The sequence below is a fragment of the Saimiri boliviensis genome, chromosome 4 (genome assembly GCF_048565385.1).
Source record: "Saimiri boliviensis isolate mSaiBol1 chromosome 4, mSaiBol1.pri, whole genome shotgun sequence".
NCBI classification, from domain to species: Eukaryota; Metazoa; Chordata; class Mammalia; order Primates; family Cebidae; genus Saimiri; species Saimiri boliviensis.
Genome location: NC_133452.1, coordinates 100,444,243 through 100,466,809, shown reverse-complemented (window position 1 = coordinate 100,466,809; position 22,567 = coordinate 100,444,243). Strand labels below are relative to the sequence as shown.

Genomic DNA, 22,567 nt, shown 5'->3' with positions numbered 1-22,567 from the left:
TGCCATTAAACAGCACTGTCCACTGTACTCTATTCTAGAGTCAGGGAATGAGAGCCTCAGGCAAAGCAGCTTTCAGGGGCCATCTGAAGCACACATCAGTCCTCCCCTTCAAAGAATATAGTCAGCCACACACAGTGGCTCATGTCTGAATCCCAGCACTTTTGGAAGTTGAGGTGGGCAGACTGCATCAGCCCAGGAGTCTGAGATTAACTTGGGTAAGATGGTGAGACCCTGTCTCTACAGAGAACTCTTTAAAAAATTAGCCAGGCATGGGGATGCATGCCTGTAGTCCTAGCTACTTGGGAGGCTGAGACAGGAGGATCACTGGAGCCCAGGAGTTCAAGCTTAAGCTATGATTGTGCCACTGCACTCTAGCCTAGGTGACAGAGCAAGACCCTGACACTACCAAAAAAAAAAAAAAAAAAAAAAAAAAAAAAAAAAAAAGAATAAAACAACTCATTTTTAGCCAAGGCAATACATATCTTCAGCTGCCACCATCACTTCCCTCTGCCAAGGATCTTGAAGGCAATATGAAGCCACTCTAAGTTTAGGCAGCAAATAACCTCCACAAAGAGGAGAGGATGGTTAAGCCTCTGAGAGGCAGAGAAAGAAGAGGGGAGAGGAAATGTACATGAGTGTGGAAAGTGACAGGATCTGCAGCAACAGCAGCTACCAGTAGAGCAGAGCACCTGCAGGGAGCTCCCGGGTGGCCCCTCTAAACACCCGCCTGCGCTTCAGTGGTTTCTACCCTCCACTCGGGGACATCATAAATCCACAGCAGTTGTGAATAAGTTATAGGCTTTCTTCTGCACCTGTTTCTTCTTGCCTCTCCAATCTTTTCTCTCAACATTCCCATTACTTTATCTCCTTTCTCCAATGTACCTGTCCACTCCCCCAACCCAAAGTTCTGTGATCATATAAACATATAAGCATCTCGTGATTAAAAACAAAATCTGACAACACAAACAGATAATAAAATCCACATTTATCACCTTCCAAGATTCAACTAATGATATTTTATTTGGTCAAAAGGAGAAAATCTTCTTCAAATCCCTAATTTATAGCATAACTAATTCAATATCCATGAGGTGAGGCTATGGTCAACTTACCCAGGGGATTGGCACCAATAAATACATTTGCAAAGTTCATCTTCGGCATCTGAGTCAAAGACTGAATATAGTTTCTTGCCTGTAAAAACAAGGGTTTTCAGAATGACTTTGTTCAATAATGTTACTGCCCTCAAAGAAAGAATCTTGGTCCTGCTAAGGAAGAAGTGTTAACTGACAAAGTCCATTAACGCCAATGTTTATAACTGTCTTTGATAAAACTTCTCCCTTGCTGCCATCCTATCTTCTCTAGTTATGATCATCACCTTCTTTATTACTGCTATCTCTCACAGTTGCATTTCAGGTGAATAAGAATATTAATCAATCAAATTCTCTTTCATTAGCTTTCTGATCACAGGATGAGTTTAAAAACCGAGGCCAAGATATATAAGAAGTGGCCCTTTCTGAGACAGCCTTCTTAAACAGCTAAAATTGGTAGAGGGGTTGGTATTCCCAAAGAAAGTCTTGGACCTGCAGTCTTTTGACAGTGCTGACTTCAGTAGGTGCTCTTAATACATCAAAGGATATCAACATTAAGCCTTGCTAACAAAGTAACACTGGCAACAAAAAAAGTTAATATAAACTTAATGTAACAGTCCTACCTCGTAATTGAGAGTGAAAATTAGAACCCACTACTTTAACACAGTACTTGGTTCCAAGTGAGAGTTCCATAAACATTACCTGCTATCCCACTATCACCTTCAGAAGCAAGGTCCGCTGTCTATCTTAACTACCTCTTTAAAATTCCTGTTTTAATACAGGCCAACAGTAAAAGTATGCATGTATATTTATGTTTATACATACACACACAGGTTATAAAAAGTTCTGGTTGCCCGGGCATGGTGGCTCACGCCTGTAATCCCAGCACTTTGGGAGGCTGAGGTGGGAGGATTGCTTGGAGGCTGAGGTGGGAGGATCGCTTGAGCCAGGAGTTTGAGACCAGCCTGGGTAACATGGTGAAACTTTGTCTTCAAAAAACAAAAAATGAGTCAGGCGTGGTGGCACATGACTGTGGTCCCAGCTATTTGGGAGGCTGAAGTGAGAGGATCACTTGAGCAGGGAGATGGAGCCCAGGAGGTGGAGGTTGCAAGTGAGCTAAGACTGTGCCACTGCACTCCAGCTGGGGTGGAGAGTGAGATCCTCTCTTAAAAAAAAAAAAAAAAAAATCTGGTTGCTCGGGCAAGTTTGCCTTCTGTATTTTATAATTTTTTTTTTAGAGACACAGTCTCTGTTCTGTTGCCTAGGCTGGAGGTCAGTGGCACAATCACAGTTCACTGCCTCAGCTTCCCAAGCAGCTGTGAGTAGAGACGTGTGCCATCATGCCCTAATTTTTAAACTTTTGTAGACCTGGAGTATTGCTGCGTTGTCAGGATGGTCTTGAACTCCTGGGCTCAACTGCTTCTCCCATCTCAGCTTTCCAAAGTGCTGAGACTGCAAGTGCATGCCACCACGCCCAGCCTTCACCTTCTAAGTTATTGCATGTTGAGTCAGGAGGAAAGGTCTGCTTTGAAAAGGAATAAAGAAGCTTTCTGATTTGAAAAGAAAGTTTTAGGAATTAAATACATAAATGGCTGTAATCCCTTTCTACTTGAACATGTAAATAAAAAGATGAAGGGAAAACAGGTAAGAGAACTAGCTCATTCAGAGAACAGTCATCCTTTAATAAAAATAAAAGGCTACCTGAATATAGCTGAAGTAGAAACAAAGCTGCTGGAAGGACCCTCTGTGATACCAACCTGGCTCCCCAAAATATTAAGGCTACCTTAGAAAGAAATAAGTGCTCCAATCTCCCCTGATAATAAAGCAAGAGTTAGACTAAATAGTTAAGAACAAAGAAGGCACCTAACCATATCAAAGTGTTCATATTTATTCTAAATTATTTTATCTTTTCTTTTAAATACAGTACCTATTTGTACTGAATACTTCAGTTTTTAATTTTTAAAAATAACCTTCTTTTGGTCATTAAAAAAAAGTGTATGAATCAGAAAGCATGCTAAACAGTTAACTACACTTCTGATGAAGGTCATGATAGTAGCACACCCTAGCTACAGGCATAGCACCTACAAAGAAACAGCCTCACGAGCACTAAATTCACAAAACCAAATATAAAAATAACAATTTTCCATTTACAAGCTTACTAGTTATATTCCCAATCTCACAGGACTGGATGACATTTTATCCCAAAAGTCAACATCTTGCAATAGCACACAGGTGGCCCTCGAGGCACATGCAGGCATTCAGTGATATTAAAAACCGTGTTGGTTATACAGTGGCAATAAAATGAGAATGTGGCTTCTGAATTCGACATCCCTGTACAGTCTCTTTGTTCTCACCTCATGGCTTGGCATCCTATTAATGAGATAAGCAGGGGGTGTTCCTGTCAGACGCATAATCTGCTGAAGCTGGTTAATATCTTAGATGCCTAGTCAAGGGCATTGTTAAACATACAGTGCAAAAAATTATTTTCAACTCAAGTTTTTAAAAAGGTCAAAAAGCCACCCCAAAACACACAAAGAAACAAAAACCCCACCCACCCTTCACCCTACCCGCGAGCCCAGGGCTGCATGTTTAAAGCATGCTTCTGTGAATGACATGAGTGACTAGGCATGTAGCCAGTGACTGGCCATGCAGATAAGAAAAATTACTTTTCTTTGGTTTTAGCATCATCTTTACTGTTAAATATTTTGGGTTCCCTGGAAACAGACTGCCCCTTGATCCAGGATGCCAGCCAGAGAACTGTTTTCAAGTACTGATGGCAAAAACCTGTTTTTTCACTCAACTTTGAACAAACAAAATATTCAACATATCCATTCCAGGAAGAGACTAAACTTTTTCAGCACAGGTTCTCCAAGGCACCACCCCTCCAAATTAAGATACAGGTGGGCATTTGGGTGAATAAGCAATGCCACATTTCAAAGGCGTTAGTTAGTGGTACATTTAAAATACTTGCCACAGACACAAAATGGTAAAGAAAGAAAGAGGAGATGGGGAGAAGGTTAGAGGCTAACGGCAAAGGCAAAATAGACGTCACAGGCTGCTGACAGTGTCATAGCATGCCCCATGATTTCCTCCGTAAGTCTCTTCAACAAGCGAACAGACTAACCTCACTTAACAAACAGCTGGAGGGAAGTCTGCAAAATACTCTGCAAGTATCTGACAAGGGCAGAGCTGAGATTTACTACATATGCAGGCACATACGTAAGCTGTTACTCTCTTTTAACTGTTCCATCAATGCTAACACAACTCGCCCTCTTTTAAAATATTGTAAGAACTGTTTATCATGTTCCTACTAAAAGCAGAAGCGATGAGATTTTAAAAATCTTCAGTGTAATTCAATAAACCCCTTTTCTCTTCCCTTTTAATTAACTACTAATTTCCTCGTTCGGGTGAAGCGTCATCTCCAATAAGCACTATGGCCAAGCAATTTTACTTCTTTGTGGCTTTCCTAAATAACTTTTCTACTTGAGTTCGTCCTCTGAACTGAACTTCCGAGTGGCCAGATGACTTAGCAGTAATCTGTTTAAGGCTGGCCATCGGAGAGTGAGAGCCATGTGCTCCACGATGCCTTTCATGCTCCCTAAGCACAAAGGCAGAGGCCAATACATTCCAAAGAGGATAGGAAATATGCTCTGATTTGTGGTCTTTTTAAGAAATTTAACAGACCAGATGATGGAATTCTTTATTTTGTCAGAAGTTTAGATAACAGAATTTAGAGTTACCTTTAACAAATCGCATAACGATCAATACTTTTCATGCCAAGAGAAATAACAAAAAGGGGCCACAAAGTAAACCAGCAATAGTAGACTACCAGTTGAGTCTTAAAATATGGAAATCCTGCCACCTCCCCCTTCCTTTCTGTGAATGATACCCGGCCTCTGTCTTTGTCTCCTTTAGTCAAACGGGTTAGTATATCCCCTTTCCTGTCAGGAGGTTAGGAAGATTATTTTTCTGGAGGAAAATGTGAATGAGCCAGGTCTTTGCTTTTTTATCTAATTTAATTAATTATTTATTTTAGAGACAAGGTCTTGCTCTGTCTCCCAGGTTGGAGTGCGGTGCACAATCACAACTCACTGCAGCCTCAAACTCCCTGCCTCAGCTTCCCAAAGTGCTGAAACGACAAACGTGAGCTACTGTGCCCAGCCTGCTTTTGCTTTAGTATGATTTTCTTGTTCTTTCACACTTTATTACAGATACTGGGACATCAACCAAATGACTTCTCTATCTTTGGCCTCCATCATGAATCATTTATACCTTTTCCTGTGGCTTATCCTAATAGGTTCTCAATCCATACTGCATTCTCTTACTCAGTGTTCAATTTCTTCATAATTATTGGCATCCCTACTTCACTCTTTCCAGGAGAATGAAAATAGCAGTTGGCTTTCTCTTTACAGCATTCCTTCACTAATGTCTTTTTTCCTTTTAATTTTAAAATCTCTGAACAGTTTTACTCACCTGGCCTTATTTTTCCATTCTGTTCCCATATATCATGTGCTTCTAAGATAAACAGGTACTTGGGCAATAAGATGAACATCAAATTAATCTTGTCTACCCCTTAGGATGTTTAAACCACTTTTATCCACTTGCCACAACTATGAAGGAGGAAAAAAAACCCCACTTTCTTACTTCTACACTCAATATGTTATTTTGATTAAGTTCTGTATTCTGGTATTCAATTTCAGTAGAGCTGTTGAAATGCATACTGTGCCTCATTTTACAGAGGGACCTACCATTATTAGGCTGTGCATCCAGTGTTTCTTTCTTAAAAATAAGTGATGGATTAATGACAGATAAATACTATTGTATTTACCCATACTTTGGTTTGAATACCTTGTGACTAATAGCACATATCTATAGGGCAGATGGTTGGGATGGAAGAAGAGACTAAGAAAGGGCTGCTAGGAGTCCCTCTCAGGAAGGAACGAATGTGCTTAGTCTCATCAGCACTACTTACTAATTGAGCTCCTTCCCAGCCCTCCCTCTGCCCTCAGGTCCTCTTACTAGCCAGTCTTTCTAAGCAAAACTTTTTTTTTTTTTTTAAGTAAGCATCAGCTGATATCTTTGATTCATTCTAATCCAGCTTCTACATATCATAAAGGGAAAAAAAATTCTTTAGGTTGACATTGTTGTAACACTGACAATGACTTTCAAAATACTGTGTAATCACATGAGATTATAGTTTGGATCATGTTATCAGAACATCTGGGATCTATACTCAGCTCTGCCACGTGACTCAGTGCATGACGTGGAAAAGTCACTGCCTTTCTGGGCTTTTGCTTATGTTAAATAAGTAAATGAAACAAAATTCAGAGTGGAGGTTGAGAAATACACTGGGTTTAGTGATCCTTTCAAGAAATGTACCAGATACATACCAGATGACGGTATTCTTTATTTTGTCAGGAAGATGATGAACAGTTCCAACTCATCTGCTTATGCCTGCCTCAAGCTACCCAGCAGTCTTCCCAACTGGGCAAAGGGCTCCTTCAGTCATAAATACTGAGAGGAGAATCCAGGAAGGCATAACCGGAGCTTGGCTCCATACCTGTTTTTTTCTTTTATTCAACTGCCTGGCAGCAGATAGAGGGAAAAGGGGAAAAGCTGGGCTTACATGGCTTCTCTTATGCCTCTGGCCCAAGAAAATGACCAAGAACAGGAAATCGTAGCAAAAGTAAGCCAGAATCACATTCCTATGGCTTCTAAGTCCCTGCTTAGAGGTAAGAAAGCACTAGTCCCAAAACCTTTCTCAGGTTATTTAACTTATAATTACAAGGCTATAGGAGGAAAATTTATAACCACATTCCTGTGGATCTCAGGTATCAGGAGTGGAGTTGTTTCTTCTAAGGGGTCTAGGGGCTGGGTAGAAAGGTACCTCTGTTGGGAACAAACACTTTACATGGCATGTGTCAGTATCTACTCTAAAACAATAAAAAGTAACTTCTGGAAAAGGGCAACAGTGTGCAGACAACGTACACTTTATTCTTTCAGCGATTAAGTTAAACTAAATACATGGTGAAGCTGAGGCTCTGAGAACACACACTAGAAAAAGTGAAAAAAGCTCTACAGTGTATGTGAAACTTCTGAGAAAGATGAAAGTCAAGGCTTGAGGACAGAGACACAGATTTTGCATTAATCTCTTGCAATTAATTAGAATCTCAAATCTCATTGCTTTACTGGGATACTATTGCCTACTAGAGGCTCCCATGATCTTAGTACGCACCCAGATAGAGAATAAAACACACTTGTGCATGCAAGTAGATACACATGCGTGCATGCACACACTCACACTCTTATACCTCACTCATCTGGGAAGTCAGCACACAAAGGGCATGTGTGCTTACAAACACAGTCAGGTCAAAGTACAGACTGGTAGAAGGCAAGTGGCAGAGGTTCCCAACAGGGCAGATAATTACAATCAAAGCATCAACTCACAGACTCTGAGGAGATTTTCTTCAAAAGCTCAGCCCCTGGGGTTCCAACGAGTCTTAAAATGAGCTTCAACTGATCAATATCTAATGGTGGACCATAAAGGAAAATGTTGGGACAAAATAAAAATGAAAAACAAACAATGACAAACAAAACAAAAACAAACAAAACATTCAGAGAACAGAAATGAAAGACCCCAAACCTAGCCAACACAGTGAATTCCTCTAGGTCAAGGCTCCTGCAGGATGATCACTTCACAGACATGCTCCTCCTGTACAAAAGATTCAAAATGCTACCACATATACATCCACCTTGTATTTATTTTGTGCATCTGTCAACAGAATGTATCAGTGAAGTGAGAGGTAGCATTAGCTGGGTTCTTAGCTGCCAAAGACAGCAGGTGAAAACACAAGAGCTTCACTCAGTCAACATGACCCTCCTCATCTGCCATCAAAGCATCAGTAACCAGTCCAGCAAAGAGCACTGGTAATTAGCGGGCCACAGATAAGAGAAAAGCAGCAAAGGCCGGGTGTGATGGCTCATGCCTGTAATCTCAGCACTTTGGGAGGCTGGGGGGGGCAGATCACCTGAGGTCAGGAGTTTGAGACCAGTCTGGCTAACATGGTGAAACCCCGTCTCTACTAAAAATACAAAAATTAGAACAGGCACGGTGGCTCATGCCTGTAATCCCAGTACTTTAGAAGGCCGAAACAGGTGGATCATGAGGTCAGGAGTTCAAGACCAGCCTGGCAAGAGACTGAAACCCCCTCTCTACTAAAAATACAAAAATTAGCCAGGCATCGTGGCAGGCACTGTAATCCCAGATACTCAGGAGGCTGAGGCAGGAGAACACTTGAACCCGGGAGGTGGAGGTTGCCATGAGCCGAGATCAGGCCATTGCACTGCAGTCTGGGCAACAAGAGTGAAACTCCATCTCAGAAAAAAAAAAAAAAAAAAAAAAAATGCAGCAGAGCACAGAAGCTAAGGAGGTACAAGTTTATTTATGAATATTCTTCCAAGTATGACCTAAAGAGCTTGTGATATGACAGTGGGAGGCCTGTGAGACCCCAAAGCCTGACCACTGGAGCACACCGTCTGGAAAGCCTCGCCTCTCACACTGGCTATAGTAGGCAGAGCACTGTGACAGTCGCCAGCAGAGGGCGCTCTCCCACTGCATGTTCTTTCAGGAGCACCGTAAGAACGCAAACACACAGGCGGTTTCAACTTTCTACAATGCAAACGAACTCACAACGCTTAACAAACTTCACACATCCCAAAGGCTCTAAATATAGGCCGCAATGCCAAAACTTTTATTCTGGTAGCCAACACTTCAATGTATGCTCAGAAGGTATGTGCATGTGTTAACCAGAAGACAAAAATTTGTTTGTTCTCTTTTAGTCTTACCTAAAAAGGAAATTAAAAAGAGGGGAAAACATGTTATAAAACAGCTTTTACTATTTCCTCTGAAAATGTTAGCCGTTTATCCAAGGGAGAAGGGGAGGATGACTGTGTTCTGACCCATCAGGTTTTTCACATGACTAAATCCTCTTGGCTTTAGGTCTCAGCTTCAACTTCACCTCCTTAGGGAAGCCTCCCCTCAACACTCTATCTACATAACCCCCCTACCCTCCAATTGTCTCTCAGCACCACGCTTGATAACATCATTATGCTTATCACAGCCTAGAATTACTTTATTTGCTTACTGTCTGCCCCCTGTACTGGTCTACAGCTCCCAGCCTAACATTTGGTACATGACGGGCAGTCAAAATATTTGAGGAAAAGGCAGAGCAGGATGAAGTAATTTTTAAATTATGATTATACATATAAAGGCAACATAGCAGCACTTAAAAACAACAGTCTCTATAAGCCATAGGTACCTACGTTATAGGAATTTCTTATGCAGTAATTTGACGCCTTGTCTTTTCTTTTAGATACGAAATCAGCTTAAATGGAAGAAAATTCTGGACTGGAGTCAGCAAACCCCAACCTCTGCCTGTTTTATATATAAAGTTTTATTAGAACACAGCGATGCCCATTCACTTATGTACAGTCTATAGATGTTTTCACATTACAACAAGCAGTTATCATATGGTTCCCAAGCCTAAAATACTTACTACCTGGCCCTTTCAGAAAAGGTGTGCTAAACCCCATCCTAGACCCAAACAACTTGTGTTCTTTAGCAAGCAAAGATAAACTAGAAACAAATCCACTCACACAAGTTATTTCTAAATTAAGAATAGTAGGGAATTTTGTCATCTGCAAATGGCAAAAATCAGTGTGTTGTGAAGGTTAAGATTTTAATACTGACTTCTCAGTTCAAGGTGTTGACAAGAAAAAAATTTTAAAGCATAAGTTCATGGGGACAGAACAGGTATGTGGGTGGGATGGATACTGTCTTGCTCTAAAATAATCAGATTAATTACAATAGAAATTAGTCAAAATATTCTTGCTGATTTAAAATGACTCAATTTACAAAAATTTGGTTCCCTCACACTAACACTCTTCAAGAATATATTTAACTGGGTAGCCAACACATGATAAAGTGAAACACATATGAGAAAAATCTTGACTACTTCAAATCTCAAACAGGTGGCTTTAAAATATATTTGCATCAAAAGTAATCTCTAAAATGAAGCTTTTGATATTGGTATTCTTGCTTAAGAGACTTCTGACTACTTACAATGACAGTCAATTTTTATACTCTCTCTAAGGAAGACAGAAGGTTCTTTGAGCTGTGAATTTCTCAGCTACCTGAACTTCACTCCAACCTACTTGTAAGAGTATGCAACTGCCATTAGTCACAGTGGCTCATTACGTCAATGAGCTGGGAAACCCTCTGTCTCCCACATCTGTTGGCATGAAACAATATCGGGCCTGAAGAATCAAGCCCCAGTTCTGCAGCCTCACACTCACAGCTGTCTGTGATTTGTCATCAAGCTTCTTTTCTGACTTTGACTCACACTATTATTCCTTAATGCACTCAATGCTTCAACTCACACTAGATATTCCAGGCACTTCTAAGCTTCCAAGTTCTTATTTATGTAACTCCGAAACCAGAATACTCCCCTCTCCTGTCCTGCCAAGCCTTTTCTATTCCTATTTACTCTTTAAAGTCCTATTCAAACAAGAACTCTGCAATGAAGTCTTCTTGGATATCCTGAGGTAGAATTAAGTTTCTACTTTTTTTTCAATAGCTTATCTATATTCTAGTGTATTTATCACTCTATCTTATTTTATAACCAGAGACAGTTGTTCAAGTAACTACTGTAACTCTCTTTCCACTGAGTCTGATCATTCTGGTTTAAAGGACAGGTCCCATCCTATCCCCAGAACCCTTCCACAGAGCGGCTTGATAAATACTGGTTGACTTGAAAAGAGGAGCCATGGCACATCCTTTTAGCACTCAGGAGGTGGAGTGTCTCCAGCCGTGGCACCGGCATCTGCTGACATTGCTGCCTCCAGCAGTTCTTTTGTCCTCTTCCCTTCGTCACCCCTACACCTTGGGGGTGAACTCTCCTGAAGGCTGTAAACACTCATTTGAAAAGGGAGAGCCGGGCCGGGTGCGGTGGCTCAAGCCTGTAATCCCAGCACTTTGGGAGGCCGAGGCTGGTGGATCACAAGGTCGAGAGATCGAGACCAACCTGGTCAACATAGTGAAACCCCGTCTCTACTAAAAATACAAAAAAAAATTAGCTGGGCATGGTGGCGCGTGCCTGTAATCCCAGCTACTCAGGAGGCTGAGGCAGGAGAATTGCCTGAACCCAGGAGGCGGAGGTTGCGGTGAGCCGAGATCGCGCCATTGCACTCCAGCCTGGGTAACAAGAGCGAAACTCTGTCTCAAAATAAATAAATAAAAATAAAAATTAAAAAAATGAAAAGGGAGAGCCACGAATCAGCAGAATCTTCTCAGAATGCCAAACAGTCTATTATTTCAGAGGAGTTAATTTCAGAAGGAAAATGGGTCAAGCCTGAACAAACAACATACACGGATCCTATTGGTAAAACTAGAACTTGGGACTCTGAAATGTACAACCAGAAAAGAACAGACTGCTGATGGCGTAGTGGTCATCCCCATGCTGCAGAGAACACTTCACTACGAGCGTATGGTTCTGGTCAAACAGTCCTGACCACCAATGGGTGGTTACTGCATAGAGTTCCCTGCAGGTCTCGCAGATGATGATGAAACCCCAGCAGCAGCTGCTATTCGGGAGCTTGAGGAAGAAACTGGCTACAAAGGGGACGATGCTGAATGCTCTCTGGTGGTCTGTATGGACACAGGTGTGTCAAACTGTACCACACCCATCATGACAGTAACCATTAACCCAGATGATGCAGAAAACGCAAGGCCCAAGCCAAAGGCAGGGGATAGAGAATTTGTGGAAGTCAGTTTTGTTTTGTTTTTTTGTTTTGTTTTGTTTTGTTTTTTTTGAGACGGAGTTTCGCTGTTGTTACCCAGGCTGGAGTGCAATGGCTCGATCTCGGCTCACCGCAACCTCCGCCTCCTGGGTTCAGGCAATTCTCCTGCCTCAGCCTCCTGAGTAGCTGGGATTACAGGCACGCGCCACCATGCCCAGCTAATGTTTTTTGTATTTTTAGTAGAGACGGGGTTTCACCATATTGACCAGGATGGTCTCGATCTCTCGACCTTGTGATCCACCCACCTCGGCCTCCCAAAGTCCTGGGATTACAGGCTTGAGCCACCGCGCCCAGCCGGAAGTCAGTCTTTTTAACCCAAGAAAGACCTATGGCACAGACTTGATGCTCTGGTAGCGGAAGAACATCTTACAGTGGACACCAGAGTCTATTCCTAGACGCTAGCACTGAAACATGCAAACGCAAAGCCATTTGAAATGCCCTTCCTGAAATTTTAAGGCCAAAGACAACACTGGCCATTTTTATAAACGAGACCACCAGGCCTTCTTCACAGACTTTATATTCAACTTAGTTTAATGTTGATTTGAAATTAGCTTCTTCATAAAAGTACAGAACACACACACACAAAAGAAAAGATGAGCCATATTATGCTTTTCAACTCAGCTCTACGCTGCTGCCTTGCCCTCAAAACCCAGAATGACCATACTCCATGGAAAAATACATAGTGTAAAATAAAAATCTTAGTAGCTAAAAGCATTTGCACGAAGGAAGTTAAAACATGCAAACCTCTGAAGAAATCACCATGGTTCTTCAAAAGCTGGCAAATCCACTGAAATACAGGCCAGTCTTCCAACAGGACCAGCTACTATAAGGCCACTGATTTGTCCAGAGTTAAGACCAGAAGGAGCTTCATGCAGCCATATAAGCAGAGCAAAGCAAAACTTACCATGTCATGACAATCAGTTATTTCCACAGTGAGCTATCCTTTATAATAGGTTTAGCCCTTCTTCCCTTAGGTAGAAAATGTTTTTACTATTAGTTTAAAATGTATTTTAATTGTAATGATCACAATGTCAAAATTTAAATCATACATCTCCTAAATCTTTCTAAAATAAATGAACAAAAGGACAACTTAGGCCTGAGATTACTCTTTTTGAGATGCTCTGTCACCCAGGCTGGAGTGCAATGGTACAGTCTCGGCTCACTGCAACCTCTGTCTCCTGGGTTCAAGTGATTCTCCTGCCTCCTGAGTACCTGGGATTACAGGTGCCCACCACCATGCCTAGCTAATTTTTGTATTTGTAGTAGAGATGAGGTTTCACCATGTTGACCAGGCTACTCTTGAACTCCTGACCTCGTGATCCCCCCCGCCTCAGCCTCCCAAAGTGCTGAAATTACAGGTGTGAGCCACCGCGCCTGGCCCAGGTTACTCTTTAGGCCAAGTCATTTTTAACAGAGCAAAAGTCAGTCAGAATGAACAAGTAAGGAAGAAAAAAAAAATCCTAAGTGTAACAGGATAATTCGAGGGAAAGTAAAAGAGGGACATTCTAGTCAGTTTTAAGTGGTCCAGGACACTCCTAGAAAACCTCCACAGGACAGAAAGTTGAAGATGAATAAAAGGACCAGTTGCAGACATATTTGCCATGAGCAGCCATTTTCAATGAAATAAATCCACACAGGGCAAAGTGGAGCACTAATCTTTGGGAAGGTAGGAAACGTTCCTGGTGATGGGCAGGATAGACAAAAATCAGACTAAGCCTAGCTTCTTATCTTCCAGGTTGTCAAAATAGCCATTTTCACTGTAACACAAAGAAAATGTCTCAAGGTACCCTTGGTTTATGGACAAATCTGAGGATTCTACTCTTTTTTGAGAAAATGTATTCGCAAGACAGAGAGGAAAAGGCAAATGATCTAATAAAATATTTTTCTTCTTCAATATTTATTAGAACACTTGCTTTTAGTGTCTCAAGTGAAACCGCTTTTTAAAAACGAGAGAATATTTGGCAGAGCACAGTGGCTCACACCTGTAATCCCAGCACTTTGGGAGGCCAAGGTGGGCAAATCACTGAGGTCTAGAGTTTGAGACCAGCCTGGCCAACACAGTAAAACCCAGTCTCTACTAAAAATACATAAAAATTAGTCAGGTATGGTGGCATGTGCCTGTAATCCCAGCTACTTGGGAGGCTGAGGTTGCAGTGAGCCGAGACTGCACTACTGCACTCCAACCTTGGTGACAGGGCAAGACTCCATCTCAAAAAACAAAAAAATAAAAAAGAGTATTTGAAACCAGTGACTCAAAGTGATGGGCAGATGTGAGAGAAGGATCTCTAGAAGCTTTACCTCTATTGCTGGTGGTTTTTTTTTTTTTTTTGAGACGGAGTTTCGCTCTTATTGCCCAGGCTGGAGTGCAATGGTGCGATCTCGGCTCACCGCAACCTCCGCCTCCTGGGTTCAGGCAATTCTCCTGCCTCAGCCTCCTGAGTAGCTGGGATTACAGGCACACGCCACCATGCCCAGCTAATTTTTTGTATTTTTAGTAGAGACGGGGTTTCACCATGTTGACCAGGATGGTCTCGATCTCTTGACCTCGTGATCCACCCGCCTCGGCCTCCCAAAGTGCTGGGATTACAGGCTTGAGCCACCGTGCCCGGCTTATTGCTGGTGTTTTAACTCACAAGCAGGACAGTATCAACAGGGGTGTTCATTATATTATTCTTTGTCTTGTAGTATGTCTGAAATATTTCAAAACATGTTTGCAAAAGACCAAAAGAAGAAATGAAAAAAAGCAGAATTAGGAAGCAAATTTAACATACGAAGAAAACTCCTGTAGACCAGGGGAGCAGCTGATAGCAAGTAGATTTCAATTTGGCTTCATTAACCCATAATATCTTAAGAGTACCATTTCTGTTAAAATGAAAGAAGGTTTAACACATAAAGGAAATTCACTTGATTATGTAGAAATGGAAAACAGCAGCAAGCCAAGGCTGTGATCTCTGGTAGGAAAACAATTATTTGATGACTAGCAGGACTATGAAATTTCCTCTCTTCCTTAGGCTGCAGAGTGTTAGTGTTGGTAGTAGAATTTTCAAAGTGGCTCATTCATTTCAAGATAGATCTATGGTATTTGAAATAGGTACTATACCTGGAAGAGACACTCTGTATCCTCCCTCCTTTCTAGTACAAAGTTCTGTTAGCTGTGTCCCCATGATATCCCTAGTCAACTAAGCTTTTAAGAAAGGGCTTCATTCTTTAGAAAATAGTAATAATATTATTAGGCCAGATAGAAGGGTTCTGCAAAATCACAAACAAGAATAATTTCTTTTTCTTTTTTTTTTTTTTTTTTTGAGATGGAGTCTTACTCTGTTGCCCAGGTTGGAGTGCAGTATTATGACCTCAGCTCCCTGCAACCTTCGCCTGCCAGGTTCCAGTGATTCTCCTGCCTCAGCCTCCTGAGTAAAGGACTGGGATTACGGGCTAATTTTTGTATTTTTAGAGTTGGGGTTTCACCATGTTGGCCAGGCTGGTCTCAAACTCCTGACCTCAGGTGATTCACCCGCCTCAGCCTCCAAAAGTGTTGAGATTACAGGCATGAGCCACTGTGCCCGGCAAGAATAATTTCTAATCTGATAATACATCTCGGCTTTAAGACAAAAATCTGTATTTCTTATATTTTTTTTAACTAAAGTTCTGGGATACATGTGCAAGATGTGCAGGTTTGTTACATAGGTAAACATGTGCCATGATGGTTTGCTGCACCTATCAACCCATCACCTAGGTGTTAAGCCCTCCACGCATTAGTTATTTATGCTAATGTTCTCCCTCTGCCTGCCCCTGCCCCCCACCAACAGGCCCCAGTGTGTGTTGTTCTCCTCCATGTGTCCATGTGTTCTTATTGCTCAGCTCTCACTTACAAGTGAGAACATGCAATGTTTGGCTTTCTGAGGAAAATGGCTTCGAGCTCCATCCTTGTCCCTGCAAAGGACATAAACTCACTCCTTTTTATGGCTGTATAATATTCCATATTATATATGTACCACATTTTCTTTATCCAGTCTATCACTGATGGGCATTTGGGTTGATTCCATGTCTTTGCTATTATGAATACTGCTGCAATCAACATACACATGCATATAATCTTTATAACAGAATGATTTATATCCTTTGAGTATATACCCAGTAATGGGATTGCTGGCTCAAATGGTATTTCTGGTTCTAAGTCTGAGGATTTCACCAAACTGTCTTCTACAATGGTTGAACTAATTTACATTCCCGCCAACAGTGTAAAAATGTTCCTATTTCTCTACAGCCTCACTAGCATCTGTTGTTTCTTGACTTTTTAATAAGCACCATTCTCACTGGCATGAGACAGTATCTCACTGTGGTTTTGATTTGTACTTCTCTAATGGTCATGTTGTAATGGTCATTACAACCATCTGTAATGGTCAGTGATGTTGAGGTTTTTTTCATGTTTGTTGGCCACATAAATGTCTACTTTTGAAAAGTGTCTGTTCATGACCTTTGTCAACTTTTTAATGGAGTTTTTCTTATAAATTTGCTTAAGTTCCTTGTAGATTCTGGATAATAGACCTTTGTCAGATGGATAGATTGCAAAAATTTTCTCCCATTCTGTAGGTTGTCTGTTCTGATGATATTCTGCCTTAATTTTATTATTTATCCAGAAACTCTGATGATAGTCTCTTTTGCTCAGCAGAAGCCCATTTGTCAATTTTTGCTTTTGTTGCCATTGCTTTTGACATTTTCATCATGAAATCTTTTCCCATGCCTATGTCTTGAATGATATTGCCCATATGTTCTTCTAGGGTTTTTATAGTTTTGAGTTTTACATTTAAGACTTTAATCCATCTTGAGTTAATTTTTGTATAAGATGTAAGGAGGGGATCCAGTTTCAATTTTCTGCATATGGCTAGCCAGTTCTCCCAACACCATTTAATAAATAGGGAATCCTTTCCCCATTGCTTGTTTCTGTCATGTTTGTTGAAGATCAGATGGTTGTGGATATGCAGTTTTATTTCTGAGATCTCTATTCTGTTCCTGTGCTAGCTTTGGGGTTTGGTTGCCTTGATTCTCTAGTTCTTTTAGTTTTGATGTTACAGCGTCAGTCTGAGACCTTTCTAGTTTTTTGACGTGGACATTTAGTACTATAAATTTCCCTCTTAACACTGCTTTAGCTGACTCCAAAAGATTCTAGTATGTTGTCTCTTTGTTCTCATTGGTTCCAAAGAATTTCTTGATTTCTGCCTTAATTTCATTATTTATCCAGGAATCACTCAGGAGCAGGCTGTCCAATTTCCATGTAGTTGTGTGGTTTTGAGTGAGTTTCTTAATCTTGAGTTCTAATTTGATTGTGCTGTGGTGTGAGAGACTGTTATAATTTCAGTTCTTCTGCAGTTACTGAGGAGTATTTTACTTCCAATTATGTGATCAATTTTGGCCTAAGTGTGATGTGCTGCCAAGAACAATGTATACTCTGTTGTTTCTGGGTGGAGAGTTCTGTAGATCTCTATCAGGTCCAGAGCTGAGTTCAAGTCCTGAATATCCTTGTTAATCTTCTGTCTCAATGATCTAATACTGACACTGGGGTGTTAAAGTCTTCCACTATTATTGTGTGGGAGTCTAAGTCTCTTTGTAGGTCCCTAAGAAGGTGATTTATGAATCTGGGTGCTCCTGTATTGGGCATATATATTTAGGATAGTTAGCTTTTCTTGATGAATTGAACCCTTTACCACTATGTAGTGTCCTTGTCTTTTTTGATCTTTGCTGGTTCAAAGTCTGTTTTGTCATAAAACAGACTTGCAACCCCTGTTTTTTTTCTGCTTTCCATTTGCTTGGTAAATTTTCCTCCATCCCTTTATTTTGGGCCTTGGTATGTCTCTGAACGTTAGATGGGTCTCTTGAATACAGCATACTGATGGGTCCTGACTCTGTATCCAGATTGCCATTCTGTGTTTTTTAATTGGGACATTTAGCCCATTTACATTTAAGGTTAATATTGTTATGTGTGAATTTGATCCTATCATGATGCTAGCTGGTTATTTTGCAGACTTGTTGATGTAGTTGCTTCATAGAGTCATCGGTCTTTGCACTTCAGTGTGTTTTTTACAGTGGCTAGTTTTTCCTTTCCATATTTAGTGCTTCCTTCAGGAGCTCTTGCAAGGCGAGCCTGGTCACAGTGATGAATTATCTCAGCATTTGCTTGTCTGAAAAGGACTTTATTTCTCCTTCACCTATGAAGCTTAGTTTGGCCAGATACGAAATTCTGGGTTGGAAATTCTTTTAAGAATATTGAATATTGGCCCCCAATCTTTTCTGGCTGAGAGGGTTTCTGCTGAGGTCCACTGTTATAGTCTGATGGGCTTCCCTTTGTATGTGACCTGGCCGTTCTCTCTGGCTGCTCTTAGTATTTTTTCCTTCATTTCAACCTTGGAGAATCATGACTATGTGTCTTGGGGTTGATCTTCTCATGGAATTTCTTACTGGGATTCTCTAGAGATTTCCTGAATTTGAATGCTGCCCTGCCTTGCTAGGTTGGGGAAGTTCTCCTGGATGATATCCTGAAGCATGTTTTCCAACTTGGTTCCATTCTCCCCAACTCTTTCAGGTACTCCTATCAATTGCAGGTTCAGTCCCTTTATATAATACCATGGTTCTCAGAGATTCTGTTCATTCCTTTTCATTCTTTTTCCTCTATAATCTTGTCTTTTTTCTCTAATCTTGTCAGCAAGACAGTCTTCAAGCTCTGAAATTCTTTCCTCCACTTGGTCTATTTGGCTATTGACACTTGTGGTTACATTGTGAAGTTCTAGTGTTGTGTTTTTCATCTCTATCATTTATGTTCCTCTCTAAACTGGTTATTCTGGTTAACAGCTCCTGTAATGTTTATCATGGTTCTTAGCTTCTTTGCATTAGGTTAGAACATGCTCCTTTAGCTCAATGAAGTTCATTATTACCTACCTTCAGAAGCCTAGTTCTGTCAATTCATCCATCTCAGCCTCAGCCCACTTCTGTGCCCTTGCTGGAGAGGTGCTGTGACCATTTGAAGGAGAAGAGGCAGTCTGGCTTTCTAAGTTTTCAGCATTTTTTCACTGATTCTTTCTCATCTTCATGAGTTTATCTAGCTTTGATCTTTGAGGTTGCTGACCTTTGGAGGGGCTTTGGTGGGGACCTTTTTGTTGATGCTGTTGTTGTTGCTTTCCATTGGTTTTGTTTTTAATAGTCCCCTCTTCTGTAGGGCTGCTGCAGTTTTCTGGGAGTCCTCTCCAGACCCTATTCGTCTGGGTCTCTCCTGTACCTGGAGGTGTCACCAGAGGAGACTGCAGAACAGCAAAGACGGCTGCCTGCTCCTTCCTCTGGGAGATCTGTCCCAGAGGGGCACCAACAGGATGCCAGCAGGAATGTTCTTATATTAGGTGTCTGGTGACCCCTGTTCAGGGGTCTCACCCAGTCAAGAGGCATGGACCCACTTAAAGAAGCATTCTGGCTGCCCTTGGGTGGAAGAGGTGTGCTGCACTGGAGTAAACACCACTCATCCAGACAGCCTGGATTCCTGAGAGCCAGCAAGGGGAAAGACTAAGTCTGATGATCTGTGAAGACCATAGCCACCCCTCCCACCAGGGGCTTCATCCCAGGGATATCAGCCTTCTGTTTGTAAAACCACTGGCTGGAGTTGCTGAAATTCCCACAGAGAGACCCCACCCCACAAAGAGGGATAGGTCAGGGTCCAGGGTCTAGCTGTCTGGCCATGATCTGCCACCACTGCTCTAGGGTTTGCACTGTGAATGGAGAATGGAGCTTCAACAATGACAGCCAACACTCCCCCAAGGAACTCAGTAGTCTTAGGTAGTCTCGAGTTAAGAGGCCCCCGAGAATCTGCATATCTCTGTGGTTCGGACCCAAGACCCTGGTGGCATGTGCTCATGAGGGTGATCTCCTGATTCACAGGTTGCACAGATCCTTGGAAAAAGAGTGATTTTCCAAACAGGGTAGCACAATTACTCACTGCCTCCCTTGGCTGGGGGTGAGAGCTCTCCTTGCCCTGTGCAGCTCCCAGGTGGGCTGTCACTCCACCCTGCTTTTCCTCACTTTCCATAGGTCACACCAACTGCCTAGTCAGTCCCATTGAGAGAACCTGAATACCTGAGCTGCCAGTACAGGATTCCTTCCCTGTTTTCATTCTTCTCGGTGGTAGCCTCTGACCGCAGTTATTTTTAGTCGGCCATCTTGTCCCCTCCCTGGTATTTCTTATGTCTTTAAAGGAAATCCAAGAATTGCTAACAATCAAGTACCAAAATAATATTTCAAGAAGGAGACTAATTACAAAACCCAAGAAAAAGTAAAACAGGAAGACAACTTGAAGAGATCTAAAAATGCATAAACCAATACCACTAGCCATGTGTAATTAAGTTTAAATGTAATCTAAATAAAATTTTAATGATATTTAAAATTCAGATTAAAATACACAGAAAACTTTGAATAGAAGGGGATATGGTTTGGATGTTTTGTCCCCTCCAAATATGTTGAAATGTGATCCCCAATGTTGTAGGTGGGGCCTGACTGAAGGTGTTAGGGTCTTGGAACCCTCAAGAATGGCTCGGTGTCCTCCCCATGTTAATGAGTGAGTTCTTGCTCTAGTAGTTCATGCAAAAGCTGGTTGTTTACAAAAGTCTGGCATCTCTTCTGCTCCCTCCCTTGCCATGTGACATGCCTGTTCCCCCTATTGCCGTAAGGGAAAGCTTCCTGAGGTCCTGACCAGAAGTAGATGCTGGCACCATGTTTCTTTTACAGCTGTGTAACTGTGAGCCAAATAAACCTCTTTTCTTGATAAATTACCTAGTCTCGGGTATTCCTCTATAGAAATGCGAAATGGACTAATACAGAAGAAAACTTCCCCAACATGATAAAGGGCATTTATAAAAACCCAAAAGCTAACATCATACTCAATGGGAAGAGACTGAAAGCTTTCCCCCTAAGACAGGAACATGACAAGGATGCCTACTTTCACTGCTGCTATTCAGCATTGTAGTGGAGTTCTAGACAGAGCCATTAGACAAGGGAAAGAATTAAGAGCATCTAAATTGGAAAGGAAGAAACAAAACTTTCTCTATTTGCAGACAACATGACCCTATATATAAATACGGAAAATCCCAAAGAATCTAGACGAAAACTGCTAGAGCTAATAAATGACTTGAGCAAATTCGCAGGGTATAAGATCAACAATCAAGAATTAGTTTTGTTTCTATATACCAACAATGAACACACCAAAGAAACTCCATTTATAATCGCAGCTAAAATAATAAAACTCCTAGGAAAAAATTTAACCAAGGTGAAAGACTTTACAACTGAAAACTACAAAACACTGCTGGAAAAAATTGAAGACTTAAATGGAAAGAAAGCCTGTGTTCGGCCGGGTAGGGTGGCTCAAGCCTGTAAACCCAGCACTTTGGGAGGCCAAGGCGGGTGGATCACGAGGTCAAGAGATCGAGACCATCCTGGTCAACATGGTGAAACCCCGTCTCTACTAAAAATACAAAAAATTAGCTGGGCATGGTGGCGCATGCCTGTAATCCCAGCCACTCGGGAGGCTGAGGCAGGAGAATTGCCTGAACCCAGGAGGCGGAGGTTGCGGTGAGCCGAGATTGCACCATTGCACTCCAGCCTGGGTAACAAGAGTGAAACTCCATCTCAAAAAAAAAAAAAAAAAAAAAAAGAAAGCCTGTGTTCATGAACAGGATGACATAATAGTGTTAAGATGTCATTATTACTTAAAATGATGTAAAAATATGACACAATCCCTATCAAAATTCTAAAGCTTTTTTTTTTTTTTTTTTTTTTTACAGAAATAAAAATGCCAATTGTCAAATTCATATGGAATTACAAAGGACCCAGAATAGTCAAAGCCATCTTGAAAAAGAAGAACAAAGCTGGAGGACTCACGCTTCCTGATTTCAAAGCTTACTATACAGCTACAGTGATCAAAACAGTGTGGTACTGCTATAAGGATAGATATATAAACCAATAGAACAGAATTGAGAGTCCAGAATTAAACCCACACATGTATTGCTAATTATATATATCAAATTTCTAAGAAACAAGTAAAAGGTGAATGAAACAAAAAACTAGGAGAAATCCTAGGGTACCATGTTGATTTGACGGGGGAAGTAATAGTCTCTTTATGCTGCTAGAATAACTGTGAGGGTTAAGAACCACTATGCCGGAACACAAGTGACTGTATAGTTCAGGCAGGAAGAGATAATGGGAAACATTTTCCTCTTTTCTTCTTGTCAGGCAACTAAAGCTGTCTTTACACAGATGGCAACTTACAAGGGAAGGTTAAGTATATTACAAATACAAATCCTTTGAATTCGACTTTTACAATTCAGGAGAGAACATCTGTCTGAAAAAGAACCAAGTAGAATACAAACAGATTACTAAAACCAAAATTTTGAAATGAATTCTCATGTACTAAAAAACGAACTCCCGGGCACGGTGGCTCACGCCTGTAATCCCAGCACTTTGGGAGGGTGAGGCCAGCAGATCACGAGGTCAAGAGATTGAGATCACCCTGGCCAACATGGTGAAACCCCGTCTCTACTAAAAATACAAAAATTAGCTGGGTGTGGTGGCATGCGCCTGTAGTCCCAGCTACCTGG

At 41.4% G+C, this 22,567-nt stretch overlaps 1 protein-coding gene and 1 pseudogene across 3 annotated transcripts in view; one reads left to right on the top strand and one right to left on the bottom strand.

Annotated features, from left to right (window-relative positions):
• Nucleotides 1-22,567, bottom strand: part of MAPK14 (mitogen-activated protein kinase 14) — an 86,075-nt gene that overhangs the window by 7,198 nt on the left and 56,310 nt on the right. For 2 of the 3 annotated variants that reach the window (XM_010334078.3, XM_074397969.1), the window contains 2 exons: nucleotides 7,533-7,612; nucleotides 1,110-1,188 (listed from right to left, as the gene is read on the bottom strand). In XM_010334078.3, coding sequence (XP_010332380.1) covers nucleotides 1,110-1,188; nucleotides 7,533-7,612 — 159 coding nt within the window. Of the gene's footprint in view, nucleotides 1-1,109; nucleotides 1,189-3,439; nucleotides 3,520-7,532; nucleotides 7,613-22,567 lie in introns of all 3 variants that reach the window. The other variant, XM_010334079.3, reaches the window with a different exon arrangement.
• LOC120363192 (ADP-sugar pyrophosphatase-like) lies at nucleotides 11,320-12,513 on the top strand (annotated as a pseudogene).